Source organism: Lepidochelys kempii, chromosome 1 (assembly GCF_965140265.1).
Source record: "Lepidochelys kempii isolate rLepKem1 chromosome 1, rLepKem1.hap2, whole genome shotgun sequence".
Lineage (NCBI taxonomy): Eukaryota > Metazoa > Chordata > Testudines > Cheloniidae > Lepidochelys > Lepidochelys kempii.
This window is the reverse complement of record NC_133256.1, coordinates 79,556,306-79,581,125: the sequence shown is the minus strand read 5'-3', so window position 1 is coordinate 79,581,125 and position 24,820 is coordinate 79,556,306. Positions and strand designations below refer to the sequence as shown.

Sequence of the window (24,820 nt, the reverse complement as noted above, 5' to 3'; positions counted from 1 at the left end):
CTCCAGGAGGTATCTTCACCTTAAGGCAAGGGATGCGAGTTTGGAACTAACTGCCAGAGAGGGGAACGAGCATGATTAATGCTGTTCAAGGTCCTCATTTTTTAAGTAAAGGAAAGCACAATTAAAAATAAAATTAATAAGAGCATTATAATATTTTCCATTTTTAAAAGTTGAAGGATCGCTCTCGTCCAAATAATAAAAACACTACATAGTGGAGCAAAAACATACCACAGGTATCGCTGGTTAAAAGCATTTATATAGTTTCATTCTGAATTTGGAGGGTATGTTGACAGCTACTCCAGAGAAGCTTGCAAGAATCTTTCCACTGCTTGTGGGCAGAAGCACCTATGATTGCTGGAACTTTAGCCATCTAGCATATTTCATGAAATGGCTTCTCTGAGCTGTGATACTTCAGTGCTTTGACACTTGGGAACAGAGACAACACTGCCACCTACTGTCCTCAAAAAGCATTGGTCTCCCTCTTGCCAGGAGAATCGCAAGTTAAACAATCTCCAGCACAGACAGTAGGAGTCCCTTATCAGACTTTAATGATTAAAAATAAATATCAACTATGCCCTTTGCCAAACATCCTGGGACAAATTCTGCATCAGGACAGTCCCTTATCACATTTCAAAAAGTAAAATGGGCAACCTCCCTGTCTCTTATTTTGTTACTTAGAAATGCACCTAGACATTCACATTTTTTGTTGGTGCAATGTGTACAATCTTTAAGGAACTGTGCACTTCCAACCCCATCAATGGGATTTGAGTATTCTCGGCACCTCCCTGGACTGAGGTTCATGGTTTATACTGCTAAAACTATTCCCAAAGGAAGATTTGATGGACAGGACCAGAAAAATGTAATTTTTCCAGAAAGGAAGAAGAGTAGAGAAGAAAATCAAGATCATGTTATAGTAGATGAACTAGCAGTGAGAATCTGTTTAAGGGTTTTCTATAGCATCTGTTACCATAATATATCTAAGAGCTGAACAACAAGTTTAAATCTGTAAAGCATTGCCCATGGCAGACATCACAGTAGATTCAACCATTACCAGAAAAATGCCTGAAAAGTGTTTACACTCTAAGATCATATGACAGGTTTCAGAGTAGCAGCCCTGTTCGTGTGTATTCGCAAAAAGAAAAGGAGTACTTGTGGCACCTTAGAGACTAACAAATTTATTTGAGCTTAAGCTTTCGTAAGCTACAGCTCACTTCATCGGATGCATAAAAGTGGAAAATGCAATGAGGATGTTTTTATACACACAGATCATGAAAAACGGGTGTTTATCACTTCCAAAGGTTTTCTCTCCCCCCACCCCACTCTCCTGCTGGTAATAGCTTATCTAAAGTGATCACTCTCCTTACAATGTGTATGATAATCAAGGTGGGCCACTTCCAGCACAAATCCAGGGTTTAACAAGAATGTCTGAGGAACAGGGGTGAGGGGGAGGGGGCGGAGAGGGGGGGGGTTGCGTAGGAAAAAACAAGGGGAAATAGGCTACCTTGCATAATGACTTAGCCACTCCCAGTCTCTATTCAAGCCTAAGTTAATTGTATCCAATTTGCAAATGAATTCCAATTCAGCAGTCTCTCCTTCACTCTACTTACAATGTGTATGATAATCAAGGTGGGCCATTTCCAGCACAAATCCAGGTTCTCTCCCCCCACCCCACTCGCCTGCTGGTAATAGCTTATCTAAAGAATGGACACAAATCAGATGTCAAGCATTATAACATTCATAAACCAGTTGGAGAGTACTTCAATCTCTCTGGTCACGTGATTACAGACATGAAAGTTGCGATATTACAACAGAAAAACTTCAAAACCAGACTCCAGCGAGAGACTGCTGAATTGGAATTCATTTGCAAATTGGACACAATTAACTTAGGCTTGAATAGAGACTGGAATCTGAGCTCACTCAGCCTGGCAAGGCAGTTAGTCTAATTTTTTGCATCTGATGAAGTGGACTGTAGCCCACAAAAGCTTATGCTCAAATAAATTTGTTAGTCTCTAAGGTGCCACAAGTACTCCTGTTCTTTTTGTTGATACAGATTAACATGGCTGCTATTCTGAAGTCTAATTTTTGATGCTCAGGCTGAAAACCCTCTCTGCTCTTATGTCCATCAAGGAGTTGATAGGGGAACCCAGGCCCACGCACTCCACTGGGTTCCAGCTCAGGGCCCTCAAGCTAGATAAGGGTTCATTGACTCCAGCTATGCCCAGAGCTCCTTCCTACCCTCCCCTGGGTTTCTGAAGGCTCTTCAGCCTGTTGGTCTTGTCATCTCATTTTTGGGTGTTGTCCCTGAGTGGCTCTTCAGCAGCTTGCTGGCAGGCGTTCCCTTCTCCAGCCTTCTCACTTCTCTGGTAGCTGCCCCACCCCGCCACTTCCCAGCCCTTTTATCCTCTGAGCTGCTGTGAGGCTGCCAATCAGCCAGCGCTGGCAGTGCCTGGGTTAACCTTTTGATTGCTGGGCCAGAATGGGGTATGTGACACTACACCCCATATTCGTCATAGTAATATTAGTATGATATGATTATGGTATAATTATGAAGCATTTTGTACAAGATGGGTCATGTAAGGTATCATTGGAAAAGTTATGATTTGCTGAATATGATTATCCTATTTGTATGCATGTATCATTTTTGTATCTGAAATTATAAATATTGACTATGGATCTGTATTTCAAATGGGCTTTCTCTGGAAAACACCAGTGTTGGGCTTTCAGGTACAATAATGAAGAAGCCAGACAGTGCTAATGGCTCATCAACAAAGACAATGGGCTGTGGAATAGCTTAGCCTTCCTGTAAACGTTTCAGATGGCCTGTAAGTAATGGCAGCTATGACTCTGCAAGGGCATGTGACCAGGCCATATGACTCTGAACTCCAGTTTGGGTACCTGTATTTTTCCACAAACTGGTCTGGGAACCAAGTTTGGAACAAAGGTCTCCTGCCAGAGGAAAAAATGTTATATAAGGCAGGGAGTGACCTCATCTGTTCTTCACTCCCCCCACAACTCAACACCTGAGAGAAGCTCTGAAAGAAAAGAACTTGGAATGGGGGTGAGGAGCCCAAGCTGCAAAGCAAGTCCAGCTTGTGCCTTAAGAATCTGCAAGCCTGCTTGTATCATCAGTCAGGGTGAGAAATTGCTAATTCGTATCCAATCTTTCTAGTATTTTAGGCTTAGTTTGCGTTTTTGTTTATTTACTAGGTAATCTGCTTTGACCTGTTTGCTATAATTTATAATCACTTAAAATCTATCTTTTTGTGGTTAATAAACTTGTTTTTGCTTTATCTAAACCAGTGTGCCTTTGAGTGAAGTGTATGGGGAAAAATCTCAGCTTGGTTAACACAAGTGTATTGTGCATATCCTTCCCACATCGAGGGGAGGGTGAACTTTGTGAGCTTACAGATCCCTGTGCAGTGCAAGATGGTACAATTTTGGGTTTATACTCCAGCAAGGGTGCAGGGTGGAGGAGCTTGGAAATTGGTCATTGTCTCCTGCCTGTCTTTGAGTAAGGCACTCAGGTAGTTCAGTTTGGGTGTGAGGTGCCACCAGCTGTCGTGTTCGGTGACCACAGGGCCTTGAAAGGCTGTGAGTCACCAACAGAGCAGTGTAGGAAAGGCTAGCCCAACTGGAAGGTTAAAGGGGAGCAGTGGTTCCCATGGCTCCCAAACTGCACCCCAGGGGTGACAACATGTCACAGGGTACATATACCCCATGATCGGGTGACACTAGTAACTTTTCATGCTAGTCAAAGCTACAATAAAAAACCTAACAATGTGACTCTTTTAATATAGCTAAAACGACTAGGCCTTGCCCATCTCTCAAAATGCATATGAAAAAAAAATCCAACCTCCACAAAAAACCCAGAAACCACTGAATATGTGATGAAGTGGTAATAGGAAATGCGACTATGAAATTCAGACTTGCAGCATGGAGAGGGAGGGATGGAAGTTAACACACCAGTTATGCTGGTTAAATTACTGAACATGTGTGTGCAGCACTAGTAGGGAGAATGTATCAAGCTCTCTCATGTGTTTAGGAATATGTTATTCTCTCACTCTCCAGTAGAATATCTTGAGGGAGTATATGACCACTAACAGACTAACAAGCAGAAGACCATCCTTTAGCTCAAGTGACAGAAGCATATGCTTTAGGAGTAGAAATTCATTAATTATGCTCTCATGCTCTGCATGAGTTTTCTAAGTAACTATGGCATCTCTGCATTACACAATCAAAGGTTCAGATTTCCAAAGCTGATTAGTGGATTTAGCTACACAGCTCCCATTAATTTAAGAGGAAGTTGTATGGCCAAATCCCCTAGTTACTGTGAAAATTTCAACTCAGGTTCATTACAGTGGCATGCCACTATCTGTAGCATCAAGTGTTGGTGTCTGGGGACAACAGAAAGGCTGAATACTGAACGGTACAATAAAAGTTTAAATCCTGCAGGAAAACCCAAGATAGGAACACAAACAGAAGTGCCTGAAAGGAACTAAATAGGAGTGTTAATTTAAGTTGGTGTGATCTATATGTTTTAAATATTAAATATGCTTATTGCCAGTACCCAGCTTTGGGTAAGTGAGCCAAAATGTTATTCTGTAGAAGTGCAATGCTGGCAAACCTGTGGCTTTGCTCAGTGTATGGTACAAGGGTTACACAGAGAGAAACAATCCTGTTCAGCTTAGGGAAACTGGCCATATAGTGCTCTTTTTGCTACCAAATGTGGTTTATAGAATCAGTCACAATATTTTCTATATATGATACCACCCTGAAGGATCTCAAATTGCTTTGCAAACGTATTACTGACATACAAGTTATACATCACTGAAACACAGCCAACCCGTTGGGGAATTCACTTTTAAAAGTTCAAGACTCTTCCTATTAATAACATTTTAAAATATATTTTTTCTTTGAATAGCTGTCTAAAGGACTTCCCCTTCACATCTAACTCTAGGGAGTCCTCTATTCCTGTTTCTGTGGCCGTTCTTGCTCCTTACTACTCTGGATGCCTGAGGCATACCTTACTCAGCACTACTACAGACAAGGTCAGTAGGCCTAAGAATTGACCTAGTGCAGCAGTCTCAGGATCCCAAAGTGGGTCTTGACCCTGTTTTAATGGGGTTGCGAGGGCTGGCTTAGACTTGCTGGGCCCCGGGCCAAAGCCAAAGCTGGAGCCTGAGGGGTTCAGCCCTGGGTGCCGGGGCTTAGGCTACAAGCCCCCTGCCAGGGGCTGAAGCCCTTGGGCTTTGGCTTTGACGCCCCCACTCAGGGCAGTGGGGCGTGGACTTCGGTCCCCCATCCTGGGGCCATATAGTAATTTTTATTGTCAGAAGGGGGGTTGCGGTGCAATGAAGTTTGAGAACCCCTTACTTAGTGTACTTTAACAACTGATAACCATTACACAGCATTCCTCTTTCCCCTCCATCATCCCTTCTATGGGAATTCTTATTATCACTTATTATATCACTTATTCTTAAGTGATAAATAAATAGGTTAGTGCATATGCTTACTCTAAATGACGGAAAGCTATTAGCACTATAAAAGCGATGTGGTATTGTGTCTAACAGTGTCTGATAAAAGTGAACAGTAAGTTCTAACAAACACTACCAGTTACTTCTATCCAAAGACCGTGAGCCAAATTCTACCCCCACATACATATTCACTTCCTACTGAAGTCAAGGGAAGTTTCATATGCATATATAAGGGCAGAAGTTGATCCTTAAAGAGGAACGGGGGGAGGGATAGCTCAGTGGTTTGAGCTTTGGCCTGCTAAACCCAGGGTTGTGAGCTCAATCCTTGAGGGGGCTATTTAGGGATATGGGGCAAAAATTGGGGATTGGTCCTGCTTTGAGCAGGGGGTTGAACTAGATGACCTGCTGAGGTCCCTTCCAACCCTGATAGTCTATGATTCTATGAAGAGTGAAGGAGAGAGGTCATGTGTTTGTGTGTATTGCTCTTATACAACAAAAGTAATATGAAGCAGCCATAAGAGCACAATGAAATTGAAATAACTATCTTTGCTAACTATATATAGTATGTAAGACCCCTCTACATACATATACTGTTGTTCTGGCAGGATTGTGGTAGCTTTTGAAACATAGAAGATGATGAGAGCCACTAGAGGGCTTGCTAACTATTTAAAGAGTGTGTAGCCTACACGCTACAGTTATGCTGATGTTTCTAGTTTATATGTTTTGTTTCTTTTCTTCCCTTCTCCTCCCTCCACCCCAACAAGATTTGTTCTCAGCTGCTTTGTTTTTACTTTTCTTTTTCTGGCTCTGACAAGAAGCTCTTTTCTTATCCCTTGAGCTTTTTGTCACTTGCCTTGCAGGCTTCATTTTCAGCCTCTGCCCTTTAGATAATCTTCCTTTTTACCAGAAGCCATCCTGCAATCTCATCCTGTCTCTGTGTGACTTAATAATGTCCCTAGTCTGTTTCAAGGCTTAAGAAAAATGGATTTCTCTTTTTGCTTTATTTGTGCTTGTAGCATAATTTCTTTAAAATGACATTAAATAAAAGATTCTATTCTCCAGGGCTGTTAGTCCAGCATTTACATAAAAATCTTAAAGTTAAAATAAAACAGAGCCTTTCCCTTAACAGAACACCCTCAAGCTAACAATAAGCTGTAGCAGTGACATACAGTGAAACATCATTTTGTGGCACATATCACAGGCATGCGTATGTGCACGTACATATAGGCATGAAGAGTCCGAGGCCATGTCTACACATACAGCGCTGCAGCTGTACTGAGGCAGCTGTGCTGCTGCCGTGCATCTGGTGAAGACGCTCTATGCTGACCTCCTCTGTGAATAGCAGCTCTGTGAACAACAGAAGCTATGTTGTTGGGAGAAGCTCTCCCACTGACGTAGCACTGTGCACACGAGCACTTATGTTGGTGTAACTTATGTCACTCAGAGGGCTGGTTTATTCACAACCCTGAGCGACATAAGTTATCATAAGATGTAGTGTAGACATAGCTTGATTTTCAGACCAGCCTCAAACTGGCCTCCCTTTTTGCACCTGCAACTATTTACAGGTGCAGCTAAGACAGTTTATGTGCCTGAGTGAACCCACATATCAGATAATTATAGTCCAAGTGATCTTAATTTTGTCATCAACTGCAGGTGCTAGCTAGCCAATGGAAATGAGATGTATTGGGGCCTAACTCTGTTTGGGATTTGTAATCTTACCCTCTCCTGGAGTTATGAATCTAAAGTCTGGTCTACACTGGGGAGAGGGGGGATCGATCTAAGATACGCAACTTCAGCTACGAGAATAGCGTAGCTGAAGTCGACGTATCTTACATTGACTTAGAATCACTTACTTCGCGTCCTCATGGCACGGGATCGACGGCCGCCGCTCCCCCGTTGACTCCGCTTCTGCCTCTTGCCCTGGTGGAGTTCCGGAGTCCACAGCAGAGCGATCGGGGATCGATTTATCGCGTCTACACTAGACGTGATAAATCGATCCCCGATAGATCGATCACTACCCACCGATCTGGTGGGTAGTGCAGACATGGCCTAAGATGTTCTTTTGTAAGAAATGCCATAGCAGCAGCAACAACTGTAGCCCAGTGTTTACAGCACTGTAAATATAGAAGACTTGGGTTTAGTTCCCCCCCTCAGCCTGCAGTGGAAAAGGGATGTGAATGCCCTCACTGGTGGGATATCCCGGTTTGGGTTTCTCAGTCTGTTCTGTTGAAACTGTTCACCTGTGCATAAATAAATATGCATTGCGCTAGCAAGAGTACGAGTAACTCTGTAGTCCGGTGGTTAGCGCACTTGCATAAGCAGTGGGAGACCCCTGTTCAAATCCCTTCCTTGCCTCAGGTGGAGGAATGAATTAAACCGGAATTGTTAGAGTGTATCTACACTGCTGCTGGAAGTGAGCCTCTCAGCAGACAGATGTGTGCTACAAACACCAAGGTGGATGTTCTGACTCTGGCTCTCAAGCCCACTTGAGAGCCTGAACTTCAGAGCTGGAACACGTGGACTGTTATTTTAGTACGCTAACTCAAGCCCTTCTAGCACAAGTCTGTCTGCTCAGGGATGGAGGCAGGCTTGCTCCCAACTGAACTGTAGACGTCTCCCCCACATCCAGGGTGAGTGTGGTGTAACCACTGGGCTAACGGTTATAAGGGGGCCTCCTCACCACTCATCTGCTAGATTGGGCCCAAAAAGCAAGATAGATGAGGGAATGCCTAGTTTGCAAATCTCACTGGGGCCTGGAAACTGAGTGCCCATTCTGTCTGGTGGTCACTGAGAGTACTCAGAGGGAGTTAATACAACTCTGAACTGTGTTAACTGCTGACTAGAGATTCACACACAAAATGTGGTGCGTCTGTATGGGACAGTGATTGAGAGAAGGGCTGGATGTGCTCTGTGCTACCCTGCAGATGACTGATTTCCCTCTCCCCCCCTTCATCGGGTTCTGAGAGAAGCTGATGTTCCAGAGGTAACATCTCCTCTCCCACACTGGCAGTGGGAGCTCTACCTACGGAGGGTAGAGCTCCAGACCACTATTAAGTTCTAGGTGATTGTCAATTGTGATAAAATACTTGGGGTCTGTTCAATGCATGACTTATGTAAAATATTTTTTCATAATGTCTGGCCTTTTAACAACATGCCATCAGATAAAGACCAATGCTCTCAGAATAGTCTTTATTGATGCGCAAAGAATAAATTTGCAGATAACTTCCACTACTACTCCTGTGAAATAAACACTCTCATGTTAGCTGTGGAGCCATATAAAGCAGTTTAGGAGGGGTTTTGTAGGAAGTGATCTATTTTGTTTTTTTCTGGTTCAGATAACTTATACTTCAATTTTTTTGCCACCACCTACCCAACACTTGGGTCCCATGTGAGAGATTTTATGAACAGTCTACTTAATGGCCATCTGTGAATACTACCAATGATGTTAATGTGCTATTCAACTGAAGATAATGGGTGTTTTTGACAGTAAAAGTCAAACCTACAGAACTTCAAATATTTCAAGAGCACAGATACGGTCAGAATCATCAAAATACAAAACTTTAACAATCCCCAAGCTTTAGCAATTAAACTGTGCATGTTTTCAGTTAAATGAATGAACTGAATGAACTGCAGGAGATAAGGGAATCCTTACTGTCACCCCCACCACTTCATTCTTTAACCATGCATTGTCAAGCTTAAATAGTGACACTTGATAAGCCTTCAGTTCAATAAACAGTCCTATTCATCTAGTGGCATTTTCTGTAGTTAGTAAAAGTTAAATATTTTGCTTCAGAAGCAATTGAAGCATATTGAAAGGTGCCATCCGCTAATTAAAGTAATGTAAATCAGTAAAATCATAAGCAACCCGTCTTTATTTGTGAAACATTAGACTCTAATATCCATATTGGTATAGGAGCAGAGGGTCAAGTTTCTTTTTTTGTCAATTCTAATGGGGAAAACTCTGGATGTAGTTACACTAGCTAATTTACAGCTATTCTTATGATAAAAAGGTTTTAATTTTCTCTTTACTGTAGATGTTCTGTTGTCAACAGTTTCGAGCCTTTGAGCCAACTTCTATTTTGGCTGCAACTTAAATCTCATACCACTAGGTGTTACCCTTTCTCTATCATAGGTGAAACTGCTTTATGAAGAAGACTGTTTTGAGTGAAAAGAAAAGGAGTACTTGTGGCACCTTAGAGATCATGTTTTGAGTGAAAAACTAATCTTGATTCCCAGTTTCCTCTGTGCTATCTGAATATAATTAGACTTCTGATTTTTATTAATGATTACTGTTGGTGGGGAACATGACTGAAACATCCTTCTAAACTCTGATACAAGGATTAAAAAAACCCAGCTAATCAATATCACTTGACATATGTTTCATATTCTCTGTGTATATATAAAGTCTGCTGCAGTTTCCACGATATGCATCTGATGAAGTGAGCTGTAGCTCACGAAAGCTTATGCTCTAATAAATTGGTTAGTCTCTAAGGTGCCACAAGTCCTCCTTTTCTTTTTGCGAATACAGACTAACACGGCTGTTACTCTGAAACTTGACATAGTGTTACAGCTTTCCTATAATGTAATCAGTAAAATTATTAGAACACAGATTAAAATAGCATGAATTCATGCACAGACAGTCCTGATATGATGCTAACAATAACAAACAAAAATACTTGCCTGTCTTCTTTCAAGTCACTGTTACTCATTTGGAAATGACAGGTCACTATACAACTAAAGAAGTTCACAGATTTGTTCATCTTTACAGAACCCAAGCTGTCTATTACTCCATATTTAGCTCTTTTAAATGATGATGTATATTTCCTCATAAGACATTTTGTTCCAAATGTAGCATTTTGAGTGTTATAGCTACTAATACTCTAATTGTGTCTCCTACGTAAAATTAAATGAGTGTAAAATACTGAGATTACAATAGTGTTGTACAACCAAGTGACTGAATATTTATCTGCCATATCAATGTGATGTATTTGTTATCCATTTTAAAATAGCTTATTTGAAGAGGAATCCAATTCCATTTCATGGAAATGTACCAAAGTGGGAGAGAAGAGATGAAAAATGATGATACTCCATTCCTACCCAAGATTCACCAGCTTGATCTAGTGAAGAGAATCTTGAAATAGCTACTGTCCCTTTCTTTTCAGGATATATTAAAACAACTGAAAGCAATCCCACTTGGAAAATACACAGAGAGTACAATATTTTTGAACAGACATTGCTTTACAATTGTGTTTATAGTTCTAGATATCATGATGTGAGGCACATTTATCACATAAAACGATCGCTATTTCACCGAGACAGGCTTCAAACACTACTTGTGTCATGGGCCAATATTTTGTGATACAGTCTGAACTAGCAGAGGCTTCCCCTTAGAAGACTCTTTCTTCACTTTATAGATACCACACCACACTCTGCATATGTCCTGGTTTATAGTACATTTTACTGTAATTTACCCAGAGTTACCCAGAGATAGTTAGCCTTCTGTGGCAGGGATCTGGATAAATTTGTTTGGCACAACTCCCGTCCCTTAGTGTGCAGTGCCATGTACTCAAAACAGTGCTATATAATGATACAGTGAACCAGTCAAATGTTGCTTCCCAGCAGATGCTAGGTTTGGAAACAATGAACATTTATAAGGGGTTGCATGTGAGGGAGCAATACAACTTATTAATTTGTGCAACTGCTAAATTAGTTATGCTCTAGACCTATTAACCTAATAAATAGGTTGCAATATGCTTTTGTTAACATATTTTAAAGCCCACTTGAACATGGAGAAAGCCACAGTTTATTGAAAGGTAAACTGAGCACCCATTTATGCTGATTCAAATATTTGAAAATCTATATATTTTATTGTAAGCTCTGTTATAAATAATAGACCTTGCCAGCATTATGTATTCTCACTTTCTGGATGCACAGTTCAAACACAAGGCTCTCAATACATTGCTTACACTGGGGAAGATTAGTTTGAAATATGAATGAGTGGGAATCTGTAGAAAGCCACCTCAAAACACAGGGTGCAGTTGTAGGAAGTTACTAGTTTAAGAGAAGGAGAGCCAATATCAACCATCCCCTAAAATGGTTGCCAGTTAACCATAATCTGAAAATCTAGTGTACATATATACTCAGGGTCAAATGGTTCTAATACAGTTCAAGAAAAACCCCTTCCTAACCAGCAAACAGGTACAATAAATAATACAAATCATCTTTTTTCCTCATAAAAAACAATGCCAAAACCATTTTATAGTTACATGGGTAGCAGATCAGTTCAATTCAAGGTTCTTTTCCTGCTCTTGCCATGACAGTGCTATCAGACCAAAAACCAACAGCAAATTCTTTATTTTAAAATAAAATGAGTTTAACATTTTGCATTGTTACCCACAACAATGCAAAGTTATTGGTGGCTTAACAACCCTTTGGCAGCCAACTTTTTACCAAATAAAAAGTAATAGACTGCCTTTAAAAAAAGTTTTCTTGGTTCAACTTTTTCTTTCCTCAACATTTCCTGTCTCAGTTTTCTTCAGACTAGATTAGCTAGAATGTTCACTTCAAGTGATGGTTTTGCCAAGCTAGTCTTGATTTCTTTCTTAGTCCAAAATACCTTTTCTGATTCTCTGTCATTTCGGCATTTTCCTTGTCAGCCAGTTTTTCCATTAATCCTTCTTTCTATATATACCCACCTGTTTCTTAACTGTTTTTCTTTTCCTTTGTAAAATGCCTCCCTTTTGAGCTAATCTCCCCCTAAACACTCTCTTTTCTTAAACCTTTCTAAAGTCTCTTCTTTCTCCATGCCCACCCCCCTCCCCCTGGACCTCCAAACCTATGATTGCTCAAAACAAGTTTACATCTGTAGATACCTACAGAGTGTATTGCCTGCTGCTATAACTCTCCTCAAACTTTCATGCCTATTCAGTTGTTCTCTGCTGGAAGTCAGAAAGAGCACTTTCACTCTCAGAGGAGAAAAGCTGAGAAGCTGGAAGCAGTGACTATCTCTGCTATTGCTTGCAATGCCCATGCCATACACCAATATGTATGAAATTCAATGGAGGTAATTTACAATCAAAAGAAAAACAAAAACATAAACTTTAACCAATGCATTTAAAATATATATGCATGTTTTGTACAAAAGCCTAATCAAATGAATCAACATTAAATCAGAGCTATAACATCACCTGATAAAACACATACGTTCACACAGCCCTACATGTGTCATCTTGTAATTAAAGTACTGGTTTATTGGTTCTACCTCTGTAGGATGGAATATATCAGACCTACACAAATGTTTTATCATTTTGATATTGTCTCACTCTCTATTGACTGAATCAAGGACTCATATGAGGATTACCTCCCTCCCCATCACAGCTATCAGCCAAGGGAAATTCTTCATTCATTCAAGTGGCAGAGTTCTATGTATTAGAGAAGAAGATTGTAAATTCTGTTCCCTGTGTGGTAAGACTGGCAACTTTGGTATCTGTATGTACGTGACCACCATTCATGAATAGAACAAACATGCTGCAGTACTGAAATTCAGTATTGGCTTTCTTGGAACTTGTGTGTGTGACATTAAGGATCAATGTGACAAAATACAGAAACTTATCAACGAATTTATTTGTTGAACAACATGGTGAACTACTTGTGGACTACATCCTACTTCAGCACTGATGGTAAACCTGTAAGTGTTTTCACAGATGCCACTATTTTAAAGAGCAATAGACATTTATTATGCAAATGACAAGTCTTTTAACTCCAGGGAAATGCACTGGACTAGAGAAAAATACATTAAGATAGAGATAAACATGTCCATGTTGGAAATAAATTTTCTTTAAAAAAAAAAAAAAAAGGTGCATGGGTGAGGAACATACTTCTCATCTTGTCAGGGCCCAAGGGGGAGATACAAGTTTGGACAAAAGCTTAAAAAAGACTAGTGCAGCAAGCTCCCTGAACGATGCGGGATTAATTTCTTTACCATCATTAACACTTTTAATTTTATTTTCACGATTCTGCATTTGTGATGTAAATCAATTAAAACAATGAAAATGAGAGAACACCAATTGTGTGAAAAGGAGATTAAATTGGACTCTGAGGGATGTCCTTCATCAAGAGCAGATGAGAGGCATTGGGTATAGGGGTGTATGGAAACAGCTTTGACTGGTGGCAATCATTATTTGCAGTACCAATCCAAAATAAATGCTTGAAGTTTATTCATAACGTTTAGAAACTTTGCATTACATTGTGCTATACATATCCAAAGCATTGTCCAGCCATTAAATCCTGATTCCTGCCTGCGCTGTGTAAGGTAAGCGGCTAACTACTCTGATGATGTTTATTTAGATGGATGAGCAAATGATCCGAAGTACGGACATTCCCGCAGTGAATCTCAGAGGCCGGAGCCACATTTGGAAAAGGAACCCGGCTTTGCAGTGGATTAGGAAAGGGACACAAGGGCTCTGGAGTCTCCTTTGTAATTGGGGAAGGGAGGGTACGTCAGTGTAAATCCACCCCCTTTCGCTCCGTCTGAGAGTCTCTGCGCTCAGCTCTGCCTCCCAGCCACCCTCCCACGCCTCCTGCGAGGTGCAGCAGCTCTACATAAACACAGCCCCGCTGCTCGCGCAGGGCACTCGCCTCTCAGCCTGACCCAGGAGGCTCGCCCAGCGGGCAGGGGGGACGGAAGCGGGACATAAGCGAGGCGGCGGCGGCGGCTCCTTCAGCGCTTGGCGTGAGGCGCTGCGGCAGCTCAGCCCGCGCCCGCAGAGAGGGAAGGGGCCGGAGGAGACGCTGCCCGCGCCCGCAGCGAGAGGCTCTGCCAGCGCGGAGCAGAGGACAGCGAAAGGGGCCGAGCGGCGGCGGCGGCGGCTCTTCCCAGGGCCGGGGGGAGGAGAGGCGGCTGCACCCCCGCCACCCGCCGGCGTAAGGGCAGGAGGCGGCCGCGGGCTCGCTCCGGGATGGCCCTGGCGGACAGCGCCCGGGGGCTGCCGAACGGGGGCGGCGTGTCCCCGGCGGCGGGGCCGGGCTCGGGGCCCGCGGGCTCGACCGCCTTCCCGGAGATCGTGGAGCTGAACGTGGGCGGGCAGGTGTATGTGACGCGGCGCGGCACGGTGGTGTCGGTGCGGGACTCGCTGCTCTGGCGCATGTTCTCGCAGCAGCAGCCCGGCGAGCTGCCCCGGGACAGCAAAGGCCGCTTCTTCCTCGACCGCGACGGCTTCCTCTTCCGCTACATCCTGGACTACCTGCGGGACCTGCAGCTGGTGCTGCCCGACCACTTCCCCGAGCGCAGCCGCCTGCAGCGGGAGGCCGAGTACTTCCAGCTGCCGGAGCTGGCGCGCCGCCTGGCGCAGGGCCGGGGGGCGGCCGGCGGGGGGACGCGCCCCGCCGCCCTCCACCGCGACGGCTCCCTCTGCCCCGACGAGCCCCCGCCCCCGCTCGGCTCCCTGGAGGCGGAGTCGCCCGAGGGAGGGGGCGCCGCCTCGGCCCCGTCGCCCCCCTCCAGCCGCAGCCCCTCGGGCGGCCCGCTGCTCACCCCGTCGCAGTCCCTGGACGGCGGGGCGGGGCGGCGCTCGGGCTACATCACCATCGGCTACCGCGGCTCCTACACCATCGGGCGGGAGGCGCAGGCCGACGCCAAGTTCCGGCGGGTGGCGCGCATCACCGTGTGCGGCAAGACGGCGCTGGCCAAGGAGGTGTTCGGCGAGACGCTGAACGAGAGCCGCGACCCCGACCGGCCCCCCGAGCGCTACACCGCCCGCTACTACCTCAAGTTCAACTTCCTGGAGCAGGCCTTCGACCGCCTCTCCGAGGCCGGCTTCCGCATGGCCGCCTGCTCCTCCACCGGCACCTGCGCCTTCGCCCCCGAGCAGGGCGGCCCCGCCGACGACAAGATCTGGACCAGCTACACCGAGTACGTGTTCTGCAGGGACTGAGCCGGCAGACGCGGCGGGGCTGGGCGTCCCCAGCCCCTCACACACGGCGCCCTCCCCGCCCCCCCCCATCAACCTCTCCCCTGCACCCCCGCCATGCCCCCAGCTGCGTGCCCGCCCCTCCTCCCCCACCCGATAGCAAGTGTGGAAAAAATTGGAACAGAGGGGAGTGGGGGGCTCATTCGAGCCCATATAAGGAAAAGCCCCAAATATTGGGACTGTCTATACAATCGGACATCTCCTCACCCTTCGCACAGGAGATGTTCAAAACTCTGGCTGTCCGCTCTCCACCCCTCAGACCCAGCCGGTGAGGGGAGCTCCCTCTCCCTTACTCCCAGGGACTCTCTTTCCATAAACTGGGCACTCTACCCCACTGAGAATGCGGGGGCAGAGGTAGATCCCATCCTCATGTTTTAACTTCTCCTCCCATCCCATCGTTTTAACTTCTCCTTCTTGCCCCTGTTTGGCAACCTGGCAGATTTACAACTGCCCACCCAACTATGATATGGTGAGTGGGACAGCTATCTGTGATGATGGGTTACCCCTCTTGCTCATGATTTTCCTCCAAGAAGAGTGTGTGATTGTTGGGGGTGGGAATGACTAATCCTCCAGGACCAGTTACTTCCTTATCCCTTCTTACTCCATCTCCTCTATCCTTCCCCAAAGCCCTGAACTTAGAAACTCTTGAACTGGATCAAGTATGGCTGACTGGTGAAGAAGGCTGATGGCCAAGGACAACTATCAAACCAAGTACTCTGGATTATATAAAGCAACAATTTTTCTTGAAACCTTACAGTGCTTGTGAATCATAACTTTCATAGGTGGTGTAAAATCCTTAGTGTCACAAAGTTACCATATACGGTTGAACTTCATAAAAATCCATTGCACGTTCCTTAAACTCCTTTAAAGTGGATTGGTGTGACATAAACCGGGCTGGTCAGAGAGGAGACAGAGTGACTGTTTCCTATGAAAGTGAGATTTTTAGATGTTGAAGTGATACAAGTTTACAAATCCAAGTAAAAACAAGTGAATCCTGATTGCTACTTTCAGTGTTGTCACTTTAGCACTATATAATTGTTGAAGCTGACTGAAATGCTTCCTCAAATGGCTTTCTTAACAAAATAAATACTGATTTTTAGTTTTTTGTAGCAGTATTATCAGAGAAATCACACTGCTAAGTTCTAAGTAACATTTCCTAGGCATAATAAGTACTTTCTCAAAATAAGGTACAGAACTAAACGCAGACCCAGCAAAAACAGGAGCAACAATATCTTCCTTCAATGGGAGTTACCCCTCCTTACAGTAGTGCTGAACTTGGTCTATATAAGCTAACAAGTTTAGAACTGCTTCTCTTCCAGAGGAAGCAGCCATAGCTTTCCGTGGAAGAACAACATACTATATAAGCACAAGCTTTTGTAATGAATGAAGGTTTAGCCTCCCTTTCTAATAAGCAGCTAAGGATCTGAGAATAAAAGCACTTTATACTTCTTGAATTTTAAAACATGAGTTATCTATTCAAGCTTCAACAAAAAAAATTACACCTTTTTAACCATCCTAAACATTCAAGGACTTTAATGGTGCATATTAAAGTTTGAAGTTACAAAGATAAAACTGCAGTTTAATTGGTTGTTCTGACTCTTGTATTTAGAGATAGTACTAGCACTTACAATCTAACCAAAGAGTTTCACATTGGGATTTCAATTTTAAACCTTATTTCCTTTTTACAAAGCTATAGCTTCAGATAATATGAAAACTTTTTATTTAAGCAATGTTAATCAATTTGAGTTTCAGTGCTTTCTCTCTTTTCACCACCTAGTCTCTTAACTAAAGGCATGCATGAAAGTAATACTGAAAATAATTTGCAGTTTTAGTTTTTTTATACATTAAGGTAGAGTTTATCCATGTGATTAAGCTGAAAATATACATGAGAGCACCAGGTATTGTCCAGTTGTAGATAATTGTAAAATGAAATATTTTTAAAAGTGAAATATACATTTCAAATTAGATGAGCAATAATAAGATAGTAGTGGGAGGCCAGTGCACCAGAAAACAGAGTGAAAGCTGGTTGTCCTATGCCTTATTCTAAGATGATTTATTTGTGCATATTTTATCTATACCACAAGTGAAAGGATATTGATCACAGCTACTAAGTATTTAAAATGTCATTCTTAAGTCAATGACTGTCTTTTTCTAGTTTCTGTTAAGTAACTTTATCTGAAGTATGTTTTTTAAAACTTTGTATAAAATGGGTTTTCAGTAAGTGTTTAAATTAGCTCCAGCTAGTTTTTTTTTTAAGAACCTTATACTATGGCTTAATAAATTCATCATAGGAGTTATGAATGGAGGACCATTAAATTGAATTTGAGATTTAGTGTATATACACTATATAAACATTTTACACGAATCATTTAGTTTTTTATTCATTTTAGTGCTACAAAATTTCATAAAGTATATCTAGCCTGAACACTTGCATATTACTCTGTATATAATATGGTAATGTTTTGATCCATTTCTTATTCCTGTTTCTATGGAGAAAAACTAAGTATGAATATCAACATAATTGTAGAACTAAGTTTGTCTACACTTATTTGCTTGAATGTGAATTATAACTAAACTTCCTGTTGGCTAGATGCCCCCTTAAAATGAAGATACCTGTATTTTGATCAGTGTCTGTTTAATAGCTAGCAGATGACCCAAAAGCTCATATGATTATTTTAAAAAAGAATGGGTGTAAATAAAATCAACTCAAATGAATCATTTTTTCTAATCTTTGTGTTTGTGATATTAAAGACTAACCAGTGACTGGTAGTGAGCTATGGAGCCTTTCACTTATAGGTCTCTGGTTCTAATTTGGACTCAGATTGATGATGACCTAAAGTAATTAGCTGTTTGATAGCTATCATACTTATTTGTAGTCTATGTAAAAACTGAGTTGGTAATTGCAGTCAAATTCCTAGTGGGCAGTCTTCCACTGGACAAGTTACTGACTCTTACTGTCTCTCTCAGAGAGCCTAAGGAGTGCGTGGATGTGGTTGCCTTTAGAGGTAGTCCCTCTCCAGGTTAAAGTGGAGGCATGCTAATGGAGCATTGTATACATTTCTCTAATTACTGTTGCTCACTCTTTGCCTGTTCTGTGAATAAATACAAGTCTGATACTTTTAATGAGAACTTTTTTTTTTTTTTAAAAAGGCACTCTTTTTTAATTAGAAATGAAGGCACAGGTACCATACTTTTATCAGTCTCGTGTGTCAGATGGTATCTTTACAACAAATGTTTGATAGGATGTTTATATTTTTATACATGTAGATAATTAGTCATATATTCATTTTTTTTTCACATTGTATAGTGTTGGAAACAGACATCCTTCTAGTTACAGACCAAATTAAATTCTTGTTCTTTTGATACTAACTTAGTCATGTTATTTATACTGTCCTTTTACTTCCGTTAGCGGCAATTTACATTATGTCATTACCCTTACTTTATATTTAACAGCATTAGGTTCACCTCTTCAACAAAGCTTCCTAACTAGTCTGTAAAGCTGAAACATGGAGCAAGGGATAGTATGTGTATAGTGCTGTTTCTCTAAGGACATTCATGATGATGTGGATAAAGATTAGTAATGCTGATAACGTCACACATGTTCTCTTTAAGATATACAAGAAACTATTGTGGTGCCAACTTTGGTGATAGGCGCCATCCATCAGTCTAGAAGAAACCATCATTTTTCAGTAGCTTAATTTGGATAATATAGCTGGCCAGCTGAGATATTAGTATTAGTACTTCATATAACACTGACCTCTAAAGAGGAAAAGGTAATGAGAGCATCTCATGACAAATTTTGTTTGGATTCATTAAAAAAGCAATAAAAGCTTTGCTGCACTGATGGAAGAGTGACTTTATTAACTAAAGCTGATATCTCTATAATGCATATTTTAATGTAATGGAAGTGAATTTTGTCTCATTCATGGAAGATTAGTCATTAATTGTTAGTAAAAATCCAAATTTTCCATTACTGTGAAGCATTTGGATATTAAGGGATTTTCTTTAGCTATCCTGTTGAAGATTTTAAAGAATCAAACTACTGTTCTTTTATAAAATACATCTAAGTCAGCTGCTTCATGGTATTTGAAAGTGTTTCATTATGACCGCAATAATAGTAGAAAAAATATTGACCATAGTCAGTTTCTGGCATTGTTAAAGTAGAACTTTTTGCTGAAGTGGAACAATGGCAATCCAGGAATGTTAACTAAGGGTGGGGGAGATTCTATGCTGTGTTCCCAAGCAGCACAGCATACAACTCTCAGCCAAAGAAGTGGGTGGGCTAAAATGGCTTTAAGTTGCTTCCAGGGGGCTGGAGAGGCTCCTGGCATACAAAGTCTTTGGGGTCCTGTCTGAATTTCAGTAGTCTCCCTATGCTGCTCAATATCTCGGCTGCCTAGCCCTACACCAGGGAGAACAATAGTAGTTCCTGTATGGGCCCCTAGTGCAGTCCAGTTGAGAGTTAGGGCTCTTCAAGCCTAGTCCCTGGGTGTCCTGTCCAGTCCAGTCTGTATTCAAGCAAATACGAGCTTGTGGGTTTCCAAGCTAGGTTCAGTTGGTGTCTCTCATTGGGTCCCCTTTGCATGGGCTTCCTTTCCAGTCACTGCTACTTCCCCAGATGTCCCACACAGACCTGCACCCAAGTGTAATACCGATGAGAAGTGCAGTCGGCAAAGTAACTGAAATACTTCCCTGATGGATTGTATTTTCTAAATGGACAACCTACCCTAAATTCTCAATTACTTAGGGACAATCTTCACTCATTGTTATATTTTGCTTTCCACAACCAACTCTCTGTACAACTTTTCATGAGTGATGTACCCAAATACTTGGATGTTAATATCTAAACTGTATTGTTAAATTTATTCACCTAAATTTGGGTTATTGCTGATTATGCACTATATGTATCTTATGACTTTTAAAACAAACTTTGTATTTGTGGATAATGTAAGCACTATCCCCAGATGTACAGATACTCTTTTCTTAACCTGTGTATTTAATTTTTTAACATTAGCTTTAATAACTTTTTAAATTTGGCACTCACAGCCCTCCGTACGCAGCTCTGCATATGGTTCCTAAGGAAATCTTTTCTGCCTCCAGGTTCCTTGCAGCTCCTGGCTATTCTTGAGGCCTCTGCATCCAAACAGAGCCAGGCCACTTCCTGGTTCAGGGCCTTTCCTTGCCAGAGGAAGGGGATATGCAGTGGGGACAGAGATGATGGGACTTGTAGTCCTCTGGTTAGCAGCTCCATCACTGGCTTCTCTGAATACTATTCTCGGGTGTCTAACTCTTCCCATGCATTGTACAGTGTTGCCAACTCTCATGATTTTGTCATGAGTCTCCTGATAATTATTGTTTTCCTTAAAGCCCCAGCTCCTGGAGTTAAGTGGATATGTGATGATTTCAGCCTTCATTCTTAAAGAAAAAGTAAGTTTTTTTTTTTTTTTAGTCCTTGTGGCTGTGGAGAAAGCTTCGAAATGTGACCTAGTGCACCCTAAAGGGTCAAAAAGCAGAAGGCAAATAAAAACACCAGATCTATTACTTTTACATAATCTTTGATTTTTAAAATCATATCTCATGATTTTTGGTGAGCCGGATTTTTGAACATTTGAGGTTGGCAATACTGATTGTATAGGGATCCTGAGCTCTGCTTGCGGTAGTGGATTTCACTAGGCAGTGGGGTGCCTAAAGTTATGCAGAGCCTAAATACCCTTTGTGGGTCCAGTCCAACATGTGTATTCCCCCCTCCCCATCTTTTCCAAATTGGAAATAAAATTGTTTTTACAATATTAAGTCCTACACTTCCAGCTGTGAACTTGTTTAGAGTATATTGTAGAATATTTGGTGCATTTCTATAGAACCTGCTCTAAATTAGCAGCAGTTGGTAAACGTTTAAAAAACTTCCCTTCTGCAGTGGAAATAAAAAAGTAGTGCCAAGTAGATCAGAAAAGCAAGAGAGCCTTTAATACAAATTCTGCAGTAAACCCTTTGTAGTTTTGTGCTGACTTTAAGAGGAAGTTTCTTTTGACACTACCGGGTTACTCAGACTTTTCATATCTAAGTGATAAATTCAGAGATTAATGGAACATCATTATTAGTATTTGGCAAACTTTTTGGAAGATCTATTCTTGAAGATGCAGGGCTAAATTTTCATTGGTCTGTTTCATGTGTCTTTTCTGGATTTTGACACTGCTTCATTTGAGGGAAAGCAGGAACCCTTTTTCCTCCATTTAAAGAGACTTCAGGGGCTGTAGCTGCTGAGAAATGTGGATGCTAGCAGTAGCATGAGCTGAGATAGATCTGTGGACAGAGTGCAGCTGTGGATAATATCTTGTCATCCTTGCCATTTAACATGTTAATGAAAGAGTTTCCACTTTATCCTGTAGTGATAGAAATGCATATAGATGGTGGAGTGGGCTGTGATTTCTTCAGTATGCTGAGGATACCCAGCTCTGTATCTCGTCTAACCTGGCTATTACAGATGAATATTACTCAATCCACGCATCACACTATGGTTAAACTGGCTGAAGTTTAAACTACAGCAGACAGAAGTAATATTTATAGATTAGGGGAAGCAACTGGAAAAAATGGCACTTAAGTGTGCTTGTTATTCCAGTTTCTAATTTTGGGGTAAAATTAAACCCACTATTACTGTATGTCCCTGGAGCAGCTGTGGCTAAAACCACTCTTTCCCAATCTCCTTTTCCCACTCCCATACAAAGTAGAGTTCACTGTAGGGATAATCATGGTATCCAGTGCTGGTGAGAAGAGTGTAACCTTTCCTTTTGGTTTCAGGCCTTGCTACAATTATCCATTCTCTACCATCTTCAATATAGATGTCTACAATGAGGTTGGCTATACCTTAAGATCATTCAAAAACTTGTTAGTGTTAAGTGTCTCTGCCTACTTAATAAGCAGTGCTTCACAGAGAGCATGTTACATCAAAGCTGTGTAGACAGCACTGGATTCTGATATAGTTTGGGTTTGATGTATAAAACCCCAAATAGTTTGTTTCCTACCTACCTAAAATCAGCTCTCTCCTTTTGATATTGCATCAATTGTGACAAATAAAGGTACTTTAACTACAGCCCCCTGCTTTAAAAGGCTGTTGGCAGGAGGTGTTTGTATGTTTTTGGTTTTTGTTAGGGGCCTTAACTCTGGAAATCTCGTGATCCCACTTTCATCCAAACCCTTTTGTCACTGTTTCAAGTGAACAGTACCTCTAACCCTCATGGACTATGAGTGCACCCTTTCTAGATCTCAAGCAGTCACCTCTCTCTTTAAAGGTTCATAGATTCTAATGCCAGATCTAGTATGCTCTTCTGCATAACACAAGCCATAGAACTTCCCTGAATTAATTCCTGTTTGAACTAGAGGAGATCTTGTAGAAAAATATACAGTCTTGATTTCAAAATCCCCAGTGAAGGGGAATCCACTACAACCCTTGGTAACAGAGTGACAGCCGTGTTAGTCTGTATTCGCAAAAAGAAAAGGAGTACTTGTGGCACCTTAGAGACTAACCAATTTATTAGAGCATAAGCTTTCGTGAGCTACAGATGCATCAGATGAAGTGAGCTGTAGCTCACGAAAGCTTATGCTCTAATAAATTGGTTAGTCTCTAAGGTGCCACAAGTACTCCTTTTCTTTTTGCGAACCCTTGGTAAGTTGATCCAATGATTAATTATCCTTATTTTAAAAAAATGCACTTTATTTCTAGTCTGAATTTGTCTATCTTCAGCTTTTAGCCTTTGGATCTTGTTATAACTTTGTGTGCTACACTAAAGAGCCCATTATCAAATTTTGCTCCCAATACACATATTTATAGCCCGTGATCAAGGGATCCCTTAAGCTTTTTTTTGTTAAGCTAAATAGATAGACTCAAGGAACCCAATTTCTAAGCCATGTTTTCCAATCCTTTAATCATTCCTGTGGCTCTTCTCTGAACCCTCTCCAATTTATCAACATCCGTCCAGTATTGCTACACCAGAACTAGATGCAGTGTTCCAGTGATGGTTACACACTGCCAAATACAGAGGTAAAATAACCTCTCTACTCTTACTCAAGATACCCCTGTTTATACATCCAAGGTTCCCCTTAGCCCTTTTGGCCACAATGTCGCATTGGGAGTTCATGTGCTGCTGATTATCCAGCTGATGATTCTCCAAGTCTCTTTAGAGACATTACTTCCCAGATAGAGTCCTTCATCCTGTAAAAAAGGCCTACATTCTTTGATCCTGGATGTATAACTTTACATTTAGCTGTATTAAAACACATTGTTTTCTTGCACTCAGTTTACTATGTAATCCAGATTACAAGTCAATAATACAAAGCATTTTTCATTATTTACTAATCCCCCAATCTGTGGGTCATCCGCAGACGTTCACTGATGTTTTTATGTTTTCTTTCAAGTACACTTCTTTCAAGTACATTTTATCAAAAAAATTAAAGGGAGGTAAAGTCTCAAACACCCAAATGGCCCAATGGATGCTTATTTTAGTTAATAAAGGGGTAACCACAAAAACAGTGTCCAAGCTAATTAAAAAAGGGAATCAACATAAATGTCCAGAGGTCACTCTAAAGCAAAAAATTGCCTTGGTAAAAGCACTGCCACTAAAAGAATTAAATACTGTGGGTCAAGAAAAGCACATCTGGTTTACTAACAAAAGAGCAATGATAGTATTAAAAAAAAAGTGTAAAATACACGGCCCTTAACTTAAAAAAAAAAAAAAGTAATTCAGGGACGTTTAGACCATGAATCGGCTCAGCATGCCAAGTTCCATTCAATTTATCAGGTTTTAAGGCAATACAAAAATTCCTCATGGCCCGTGTATATTTATGCTAACAGTAATTTTTGTGTAAAAAAAGAATACAGTTTTAAATATATAATTGGTATAAAAATGGTAAAAAGCAGCAAATAAATACTGCATATTCAAAAAAATAAAAATTAATTTACCAATGGGTAACAAAAAACCCTAAACAGTTAAAGGTGTGACATGTAAAAGCACACAGTAAAGGAATGGGTATAAAAGCCATCTAAAATCGGGTAAATACAATAACCCAACAGCATAACGTAACAGTTATAACCAAAACTAAAAAAAAAAAAAGTCTATGCTAACACATCTGAGCCAACAAATGGCACTACAAACCGCCCTAAACAAGTTCCAAAAAATACCCCCCACCACAAAAGTTCCTTTAATGTAGTCCATCAGTTTATGCATAAAATAGTAAAAAAAAAGAACACTTTAAAAAGGTTGAAACAAGTAGCAAAATAAAAGTATATAAAAATGTTAAAACATGGGTGCAAAATTGTGTGCAGTGTGCTCAGGACAAGGCTTGTCCACCGCATTAGCTACCCAGAATGAACCAACAAAGGCCTGG

General features: G+C 41.5%; 1 protein-coding gene across 2 annotated transcripts; it reads left to right on the top strand.

Annotated features, from left to right (window-relative positions):
• Positions 1-14,030: 14,030 nt before the first annotated feature.
• KCTD12 (potassium channel tetramerization domain containing 12) lies at positions 14,031-18,807 on the top strand. 2 transcript variants are annotated; one of them, XM_073347025.1, is made up of 2 exons: positions 14,031-15,384; positions 16,070-18,807. In XM_073347025.1, the coding sequence occupies exons 1-2, from the start codon at positions 14,432-14,434 to the stop codon at positions 16,089-16,091; spliced, it is 975 nt and encodes a 324-aa protein (XP_073203126.1). In that variant the 5' UTR covers positions 14,031-14,431; the 3' UTR covers positions 16,092-18,807. The 2 variants fall into 2 exon arrangements, with proteins under 2 accessions (XP_073203126.1, XP_073203117.1); XM_073347016.1 differs by having other exon boundaries at positions 14,031-18,807.
• The last annotated feature ends 6,013 nt before the right edge of the window (positions 18,808-24,820 follow it).

Excerpts from the sequence above, each read along its gene's own strand:
- KCTD12 (XM_073347025.1), top strand. The coding sequence starts at position 14,432 with ATGGCCCTGGCGGACAGCGCCCGGGGGCTGCCGAACGGGGGCGGCGTG. Across the intron at positions 15,385-16,069 it reads ATCTGGACCAGCTACACCGA|CCCTGAACTTAGAAACTCTT; the intron begins GTACGTGTTCTG and ends CCTTCCCCAAAG.